Source organism: Vicia villosa, linkage group LG6, assembly GCF_029867415.1.
Source record: "Vicia villosa cultivar HV-30 ecotype Madison, WI linkage group LG6, Vvil1.0, whole genome shotgun sequence".
NCBI lineage: Eukaryota > Viridiplantae > Streptophyta > Magnoliopsida > Fabales > Fabaceae > Vicia > Vicia villosa.
This window is the reverse complement of record NC_081185.1, coordinates 76517057-76527173: the sequence shown is the minus strand read 5'-3', so window position 1 is coordinate 76527173 and position 10117 is coordinate 76517057. Positions and strand designations below refer to the sequence as shown.

At 31.4% G+C, this 10117-nt stretch overlaps 2 protein-coding genes and 1 pseudogene across 2 annotated transcripts; 2 read left to right on the top strand and 1 right to left on the bottom strand.

Annotated features, from left to right (window-relative positions):
* Positions 1-774: 774 nt before the first annotated feature.
* Positions 775-2519, top strand: LOC131613907 (F-box/kelch-repeat protein At3g23880-like; annotated as a pseudogene).
* Positions 2520-5669: 3150 nt separating this feature from the next.
* Positions 5670-7385, bottom strand: LOC131613905 (uridine kinase-like protein 3). The gene is made up of 10 exons (XM_058885543.1): positions 7377-7385; positions 7018-7212; positions 6831-6914; positions 6691-6751; positions 6542-6602; positions 6341-6431; positions 6173-6249; positions 6008-6064; positions 5854-5934; positions 5670-5739 (listed from the first exon to the last, which is right to left on the bottom strand). Exons 1-10 carry the CDS (start codon positions 7383-7385, stop codon positions 5670-5672), a joined length of 786 nt encoding a protein of 261 aa, XP_058741526.1.
* Positions 7386-8509: 1124 nt separating this feature from the next.
* On the top strand, positions 8510-8953 carry LOC131613904 (protein FAR1-RELATED SEQUENCE 5-like). The gene has a single exon (XM_058885542.1). The coding sequence runs from the start codon at positions 8510-8512 to the stop codon at positions 8951-8953; it is 444 nt and encodes a 147-aa protein (XP_058741525.1).
* The last annotated feature ends 1164 nt before the right edge of the window (positions 8954-10117 follow it).

Sequence of the window (10117 nt, the reverse complement as noted above, 5' to 3'; positions counted from 1 at the left end):
ATTTTGGTGTGTCGATTTCTAACTTAGAATCAAATAAAAATCGTTCAACAAAATAATGCCAACAATCATCGTTGTCATTGAAATTATACCATTAACATATTTTTATAAACTCACAATTTAGCTTTAAGTTATACTATTTTTTTGTGATATATAACTTGTAGTATTTTAATATGGGAAAAAAGGAAATGCACTGACAGTGTAAAGTATTTTTACACTCTCAACCAATGAGAGACATGCATCAGAATAAAGTCCATTTTTAATTTTAAAAAACTGTAATTACATGGCAAATTAAAGCATTTTGATTGGTTACACTGACAGTGCACTATCTTTGAACTCTTTTAATATTAAAATTTTATACACATATATGATATATATTAATCTATAAAAAAGTAATACTTTATTTTAGTATTAAACTTCTATACACAATTATATTTTATTAAAATTTTCAATTTTAATAAATAACTTAATTACTATAACTTTTGTTCTAAAACTCATTAATTGAAAAATAAATTTAATAAAATATATTTTTAAATATATAAATAAATTCAAATTAATGAAATTTTTTATCATTTTAAATAAAAACGCCGTCATAAAACGAAAGAAAATATTATTTTAAAAAAAAACATGAAGTATGAAACAATGCTAATAGTTGTTACCAAAAAATAGCAACAAAAGTACTATTAGTAAATCAACGTAAGCAACACTGTAATTAGGGTTCAACTTTTTAGCTCCAAATTTTCTACTCCCACATGAATCTCCTTACTTCCAACATGCCACCGTTGCGGGTATTCCTCCCGGAAGAACTTGTTGTTGAAGTGCTTTCCTTTCTTCCTGTCAAAACACTCCTGCAACTGAGATGTGTCAGTAAGTCATGGAAATCACTCATCTCGGATCCAACCTTTGTCAAACGACACCTTAATCTGCACGGAATGCGGACCTCACACTTGTATCTTCTTCCTTGGGTGATGTATCCTTCACCGCTTTTCCTTTGTTGAAGAATCCTCCTATCACTATCAATCTTCCCAAGGATCCTCACCATCAATTGAATGATAAGGACTTCTTCTATATGGTTGGTTCCTGCAATGGTCTGCTCTGCTTATTATGTGATTCTTGGGCCAATGGTTATATGGAGTGGTATCTTCATTTTTGGAATCCCGCCACGAGGACAATATCAGAAAAATTAGGGTATTCTAGTTACGAGAACCTATGTTTCTATTGTAATTTGACATTTGGTTATGATGATTCATCAGACACTTATAAGGTGGCCTATTTCATTCCAAATAGAAGAGAGGTTAGGGTTTTTAGTTTGGGAAATAATGTTTGGACAATTATTCAAAATTCTCCTCTGGATCATTATCACAGGATGTATGTTGTTAATTTGAGTGGTAGCTTTAATTGGTTGGCGATTCATGATTACACCGGTAAAGGGGAAATTATTTCACTGATTTGAGGACAGAGACACATACACAGTTTCACATACACAGTTTCTACCCCCTCAGGGTTTTGACAAACGGCTAACTATTGAATCAAAACTAAGTGCGTTAAATGATTGTCTTTGTTTTTGTCATGATTTCAATCAAACTCATTTTATTATTTGGCAAATGAAGGAATTTGGAGTGGAAGACTAGGGGTGGAAATAGGCTGGGCCGAGCTAGGCTTTGCCAAGCCTAAGCCTGGCCTGTCAAAATAAATGAAGTCTAAGCCTGTCCTGTGGCCTATCGTAGGCTTATTTTTTAGGCCTGAGCCTGGCCTTTTCGAAGGCCTAGTTAGCCTGTTAGCCTATATAAAAGCCTATTTGTTTTAGACATATGTATATAAGCAATTAAAATAATATTTAAATAGACTAACTAACTAAAAGACCAAGAGACTAAAAATTTATTTGCATTGACTTATTTTAACTTACCTCTTAGCATAAGTTCTATGAGACTATTTGTTTAAGAGAACTCATGAAAACAATGTTCATCAGATGTTTTCATCTTATTTTCAAAAGTTTTTCAAGATAACCAAATTTTATTTATGTATTGTAATTCAAAGTATAAAACATATCATAATGATAATAAAAAATATTCATATTTATTTAAATAGGCCGGCCTGATAGGCTTAAAAGGCTTCTTTTAGGGCCTGAGGCCTAGCCTTTTTAACTAAATAGGCTTATAAAAAAGCCTAGGCCTTTTCTATTTAAAAATAATGTGTGGTCTGGCCTGAGCCTATATAGGCTAGCCTGTAGGCCTCTGTTATTGGCCTGGCCTATTTCCACCCCTATGGAAGACTCTTGGACTCAATTCCTTAAAATTAGTTATCCTAATAATCTTCTTCAAATAGATTTTCCATTTAATGAAATCGACCATTGTTGGTTGCCATTACGCCTTTCAGAGAAGAATGATACACTATTATTGATGGACAAAATTCCAAGTCATATAATTCTGTATAATTGTAGAGATAATAGATTTAAAGGAGTACAAATATTTTTGCAAGACGTTGCAAAGGATTACGTTGAAAGTTTGGTTTGGTATTGTTGAAAGTAAGTTTCTCTACAATGATTGAGTTGTTTGAATTTGAGTTAATACATTTTTGCTATTGCTATATAACATGTGTGACCATTTTCTTATGATGACTTTGATTTGATTGTATTGATGAGTGATTATGTATCGGTTAAAACAGTATGACATTGAATCTGTTTTGCTCTTTTTCTTTGATGACATAACACCCATTTTGTATTGCTTATGCCTAGATAGGAAGTTATTCGGTTCCAACTCAGATTTCTTCAACCAATTCTTATTTGGATTTTTTCTATATTTGTAGGCTTCCAAAAGTATTAAGTTTCTAAGCCAGTGATATCAACAAATATGTATGGGACACGGTGGCTATGGTTGTTTTTCTAATCTTAATGAGCATAGGTTGCTTCTGTAGCAAGCTTGATGAGGCTAACAAGGCTTTCATGTCTTCAAAATCTTGTGTTCTATTGTATTATGCTTTTCATCTAAAGAGAGAGTATGTTGTTCAGTCTTGATTTTGTTGAAAAATAACAGCTAAATAAGACCTAATATGATTGTCAGTCTATAGTGATGAAACTATTTTGTAGTTGCAAGCTTATTTTGTAATATCTCTTGAGTTATGCTTTGTTGTTCTTCCAATGTGGTCCTACTAACCTTATTTTGCATTTCTCTATTATTTCTGTTCCATTTATACTTCAATGCTAATTGCTGCTTGTTTGCATGGCTAACAAGTATCACTGAAAACATTCATTTAAACTTGAACTCCATCATTTTTTAAGTGATTGGTAGTTTATCCAATGGAATTCAAAATGAAGATCAAGTCTAATTCACACAAACAGTTTTTGTATTTAAAACAAACAACACAGCAGTTATTGGTTTTACTCAATGGCAGGAATTGGTAGTGAAAAGACTATCAAGAAACTAGCAATTTATTAAGATCTTTTTCTACTACGCATTTGATATGTTAATTTTCTATCATAATTGACGTATTTAGTTCTCATTGAGATCTCCATTTTTTCATTAGAGTCGACAATCTCTGACGTCTAGAATATTCTTGTTTGTGTCAATTCTTGTATTTATCAGTGTCCCTTTCATCATCCCCTTTTAAACTCAATATACTATGTAGAACCAATTAGGTGGAACCAATTAGAGCATTTTCAATGGTGCAGACTATTTTTAGATACCCATTATAAAACACATCATCTATAAGCAGCTCATCCAATTTTCATTAGTGCACTTCTACATAAGTCATATTAGGTCTCACAATTTTTTATATATATTAATATTTTATTCAACTAAAATGTTAAAAAAATAATAGTTGTTGCTGAAAGACGATTCTGATTTTATTACTGTTTTATTCCAAGGAGACGTTGCAATGCGTTGCAACGATTGATCAGGTTGACCAACTCCTGCAAGACAATTTTAATTTTATTATTATTTTATTTCAAGGAGACGTTACACTGCATTGCAACGGTTGACTAGGTTGGCCAACTCTAATGGCTGAAAAACAGAACAATATGTTTGCCATGTCGGAGGACTTTAGAAAAATCTCCCATTGCAACGGTTGATCAGGTTGGCCAACTCCAATGGCTGAAAAACAGAATAATATGTTTGCCATGTCGAAGGACTTTAGAAAAATCTCCCATTGAAGGCACTCTTAGGTAAATCAAAGTATTATTTAAAACATTAAAAAGGTTGTGGGATGCATGTATTGTTTTGTTTCTTTTTGTTTAGTCATATGCATACATTTGCCTTTTAAGTAGAATAAAAGTACGGAATTATAAAAAAAAATTAATAATTTAATTTACTATCTATTTAATTATGTTGAATTAATAAAGAATAATATTGAATTTTTTAAATTTTAATTTATTATTATAAAAAAATAGAACTAAACACAAATAATAATGTTTTATCTTTTATCATATATATTTAATAAAAATGAATTTATCATAGAATAGATCTTTTTAAATATAATTTATATATATTATTTAAAACATTAAAAATGTTATGGGATGCATATATAGTTTTTGTTTCTTTTTGTTTAGTTATATAAGTACATTTTCTTTTTGGTGAACACTCCAGTACCCATCACATTTTAGAGGGTACCGATACCCATGTGACATGTATTGTTTTGATTGGTCCACCTAATTAATGTTATTAATATTATTTTCATTATAAATAATTATTATATTAATAAATATTATACTATTAAATTTATAAAATTATAATATTAACCAAACAATTTCGGTTTCTTTATTTTTTCTTCTTCTTCTTAATTTGTATTATTTTCAAGCAGACTCTTCTCCTGTTCTCCACAACCGCCGACTGACTTTCTTCTTCCTCTTTTGCTAAATTTCTCTGCAACCCCACATCACTGAACACCATAAGGGAACCTCTCGCAGTTACAGCGACACATCTCCGCAATCACACTTCATTGAACGTCATAAGAGAATCTATCGCAGTTACCAGCGACACATCCTTCCACCACACCTCTTCTTTATCGAATTGCACTTTGTGGATTACATGTCTGAGCATTTCTTCTGATGTCAGTAAGTATTCATCATTTTCTCTTCAATGCTTCTTCCAAAACCCTAGAAAGTTGCAAATTTTTTGATAAATAAAACAAATTTATAACAGTGTTAATGGTTTTGTTTTGTGTTTGTTGGTTGTGATTGATTTTAGGAATAAGAGTTAAGGAAGCTGTTGAAACCAAAAAAGCACCAGCACCATTGGACCATATTCCCAAGCAAACAAAGTCAATAACCTTCTCTTTATATCTGGCGTCCTTCACCTTGTTCCCAAGGTTTTCCTTCTAGCACCATCTTTATAATGTATACCATATGTTTGTGTTTTTGTGTGTAAAACTGCAAAAGATTTATGTGAGTGAACTTTGTTATGTGTGAACACGTGAGCTAGAATTGCAAGCCATATAAATTTCTTGTTAACAACGAGTCGACTCAGTAATAATACTAACGAGTGTTGTAGCATAGTAAGCCAGTATATGTTAGTTCTCGTACGATTTAAATATACTCCCAAACTCAACTATGCCACTGGTTAATGTTAATAAGTTAGTCAGAAATGAATGTATCATTGTAAGAAAGTCCCACGTCAAAATAACTAGCCGAAGTGAGGACAACAGCCACAAATGTACGATTTCTCGTGAGCCGGGGTATCTTAAGATTTTCGAATAAGGGAAAATGTGGGTTCCTTAACTGACTGCCCTGGAGTTGGTGGTATCTCTTGACTGCAGAAGTGTCCCCATCAAACATATTATCATAGATAAATAACCAAAAATAGAAATCAAAATTTAATTACCGATAACTCAATCAGAAAAAATAAAAAGTTGAAGTCTGTATACCTAATCTCCAAGGAAAATGTATGTCCTTCTGCATTATAAGAAGTATTGACTTTAACAATAGGAGTCCCAGCCTGAGAGTACCTGTACATTTGCCGATCAGTCATAGTATGAAATTAGCATAATAATGCTGGAAAAGAAAACCCAAAATACAAACCACGATAAGGATTTGTACATTCGAACATGATTGTTAATGTTTTCCAATCTTATGTAGCTGTGATTATAATATAGTATTGTTACTCAGAATAAACTTGTTGTATATATAGTGAGACAGTGTTAAAAATGATATTATGGTGAATAAAAAGTTGTGACTTCTGATAACTGACCTGTGCCAAGTACTGGGTCCATGAGAAGAACATGTCTCTCTGAAATGTCTTTAGGGAGCTTCTCATAAATAAGCTTATAGAAAGAAAACATTGTGATAAGTTACATTTCAAGACTTAACTAACAAATTCAAGAAAGAATAGAGTAAAATATGGAAACTGATTACCTGAGTTTCATCACCTCCACGGTGGATGAGAATTTTTCCTATTTTTATTCCTTTACAGCATGCACGTAAAGCATTTTCCATGCTTTCACCACTGTAAATTATGGTAAGTTATAAATTTTCCTTTCCTTAATGAATAAAACAGCTGAAGAAGTAGTTGCTTATCAAAAAAATAAAACTGAAGAAGTCGTTAGAAAAAAATACCTTCGAATAACAAATACTCCACACAGTTTCTTACAAAAATCAACTCCAATATAAATTGATCCTGAAATGTGGAAAAAAATGATGTAGCAGTCTTTCTCTTTGTGATAAATTTAATCAATTGAATGATATATCCTCTTCCTTAGACAAACCTGTAGGTGTGATAACTTGTTTTTCTGTAAATGGCAAGTAACCAAGACCATCTTCCACAACCTGTTATGTCCAGTGATAATAATATTAGTTTGTTAGTGGAGGTTGTAAACCCTGTCACATTGTATAAAGCATGACCTACCAAACGAATTAGCCGATCTGAATAAAAAACAAAGTCATGCTTGGATATTTCTGTATCCCGAATAAGAGTGTGCATGCCTCTAGTCTGTAAGAAAGCTCAAACTTTAGAAGTTTGCATGATAAATTCTCCTTGGAGCAAAATAATAAAACAGAGTTTTGTAGGAGGAAATGCCGAATACGAAAATCACCTGGAAAGTAGATTGTATCACATGTAAATTTGGATATATCTTACAGAGGTTATGTTGGCCAAGCTTAGTGCGGATATGTTGAACGATCAAGTCAATTGCTACACGATTATCTCCCCCACGAGGTATGATTATGTCAACATACTTTTTGGATGGAAGAATAAAATCATCGAAGGCAGGCTTAACAAACTTAGCATACTGAAAATTTAGTATGATATTCCGTATCAGCCACAGAATTTCATGTATCGGTCGACAGTCATGAAATAATGTTGTACAAAGGCAAAACCAAATGCTTGTTCAGAAAAGAAAAACAGAACAAACCAAATTCCAACATGCACTCAACCTATCATGTTAGTAGTTACTAGTGTCATTCTCGAAAAAAAAGCAACGCATAGATGTGTAGAGAAATATAGGAATAGGATCGCAATACAAGCAAGAAAAATATTATATTTTTTATGCTAAAATAACATGTCTTTTTTTCATTTAAAAAAAGAAGAAAAACCATTTGATGATTTAGTGCACTATTGTATATTTAAGACATGAAACATCATAATGCAAGAGTTTCAGGATTAGTTGTTCACTTGTTTGCATATTATATGGCAATGCAATTTTGGCTCAAAGCATATCTTCCTTTACAATTAGTGGGACTTGTTGTATCTAACACTAGTTTGTCTCTGCTACTTCTTTGTTATCTTGCTAACAAAAAACATATTTTATCAATTGTAAGATATAAATAAAAATAAAAATTGTTACTTTTTACAAGAGAGGAACAATGGTAGCGTGAATAATCTTAGTTTTCTCCACAAGAGAGTATTTGCTCATTCTAACTTTATATATATATATATATATATATATATATATATATATATATATATATATATATATATATATATATATATATATATATATATATATATATATATATATATATATATACTCCAAGAGTAAATTAAAAATGTTACTCCAATTCACAACTATTGATTTTGTTTTAATCTTATGGTCCTAAATTATGCTTAATTATTGTCATGTGATCAATCTCAAACCGTATCTTCTTAAAAGGGATTAAATCTTAAACTGAATCAAATCTTAAAAAACGAAATCCCAAATATCCATGGTTGTCTCATATATGTATTGCGTTGTTGTTGGTTTGGTGATAGGTTTGTTAGTGTTACTTTATATTCATTCCCTTCGTGATTTTACATTAAAACACCGTAAGAAAGCAAGGAATTATCAAGGTCAGAACTTGAAAACAAATGAGTCATTTATTTTTATTACTTTTTCATGTGGTGCAGACAATAAATGCGGTAGGAGTAACGATTGTAAAGTAGACATTCAATTCATAAAGATTATAAATTGTGTAGCAAGCATGGATAATGGTGAAGATGCTGATGATGTCGGGAGGAACAATGGTAGTTATGTGGATAATGAATAAGGAAAAGAGGATTTGGATGATTACAAAGATATAGGTGAAATCTCAGATGATGATATAAGAGATATGAAATTTGAATCAGAGAAAAAAGCTTGTGAGTTTTATGAAACATATGCAGAATATCATGGGGTTGCTGTAAGAAGAGATGAGATTGACCGTGATTTCAAAAAAAATATTATTATGCGCCAATTAGTTTGTAATAGAGAGGGGAAAAGACATAAGAAACATATGTTAAGGGTTGATCGACATAGGGGGCCAAGGCCAATCACTCGAACAGGTTGTCTTGCTCGGTTGTGTGTGGCATATGATGTAGTGACTAGAAGTTGGAGAGTTGTTGCATTTGAATCCGCTCATAATCATAAGTTAACTCCACATCGGTTTGTTCATTTTATTCCTAAGTATCGTCGACTGAGTGAAGCTGATAAAGCGCTTGTTGATGGCTTGCATACATGTGGTGTTAGAACATGTCATATTTTGGGTTTTATGTCGTCTTCACTGCAAGTTCATTAAATAAAATATATTACATCCACCATCTATAAATTTATTGTAAACACATTATAAGAAATAAGATGAGTACCTATCCAATATGACCAAAGAACTTCCTTTATACAACAACTTTTTGTTTCGGTTGGAGCGTGACGTAATTGATCCGTCATCATCTTTTCGTTGCCGCTTTGAATTTTTATCTTTGACCATACCTGAGTAGAAAAAGCACATGCATAATTTTTTGTTGTGTTTCTATAGTACAAAAAATTTGGGTGAAAATGATATTACCTGTAGAAACAAAAAGTGATGTGAATAGAAGCAAAACTAATGCTAAAATATGGAATAATTATTTATACCTACGTTTGAAGTGAATGGTTGTATGGTTGTAGATACTAGAGTGGTGTGAGTGGAGGAGGAAAATAGGAGTGGGGTGGGCCCAGTTAATAGTTAATGAGAGGTTATATTATATAGTATATAAAAAAGAGGAGAACGTGTGTTATTGAATGGATAGTAGGAAATGGTCTAAATGACAGTGGAACCATAAAATCTTCAATTAATTCAATTTAATTGAAAATAATTATTCAACTTATGCTAGAATTCACCATAAAACAAATAATAAAGAAATATGTGAAAAACATCTAAGGGGGAATGTGGCTAATTTTAGCTATTACTTTGTATTCATGAATTATTGAAATAAAAAGTATAAAGTAATTAAATTAAATAAAACAAATGACAACTAAAGATAGAAAAAAATTGCAAAATAATTAAAAAAAATAACAAGACCACCCTAAATTTTAGTTCCAAAACTTAGCGCGTGTTAGGTTCTATGGTGAAAAAAAATTGATTTTGAGTGAATTAATTATTTAAAATTGATTCTGGATAAAAATGAGTTAAAGATAAAGTGATTTATATTTGGAGAAATTTTTGCAAAAGTGAGTTGAACAATAATTTCTAGTATAAAAATCACATTTAAAAGTCACGTTTGATTAAAAACTACAAATTCTAGCTTCAAGTAGAATCAATTCTGAAAAGTATAATCAATTTTGCTCGAGACTACTGTAGGTACTCCTTAGCAAAATGGTCTAGCTGAGAGATTCAATCGAACAATTCTAAAAAGGATTAGTTGAATGTTGGTTAGTGACTAACAACCTTGCACGAGCAACCGCCGGTGACTAACAACCAATGACA

Bases quoted from the DNA above. Each gene is read 5' to 3' on its own strand.
- LOC131613905 (XM_058885543.1), bottom strand. The intron at 6,915-7,017 runs GTGATTTTCGTA...GCTTTCTTACAG, and splicing joins TGATACAATCTACTTTCCAG to ACTAGAGGCATGCACACTCT. The intron at 6,603-6,690 runs GTTTGTCTAAGG...TCCACATTTCAG, and splicing joins ACAAGTTATCACACCTACAG to GATCAATTTATATTGGAGTT.
- LOC131613904 (XM_058885542.1), top strand. From the start codon at position 8,510: ATGAAATTTGAATCAGAGAAAAAAGCTTGTGAGTTTTATGAAACATAT.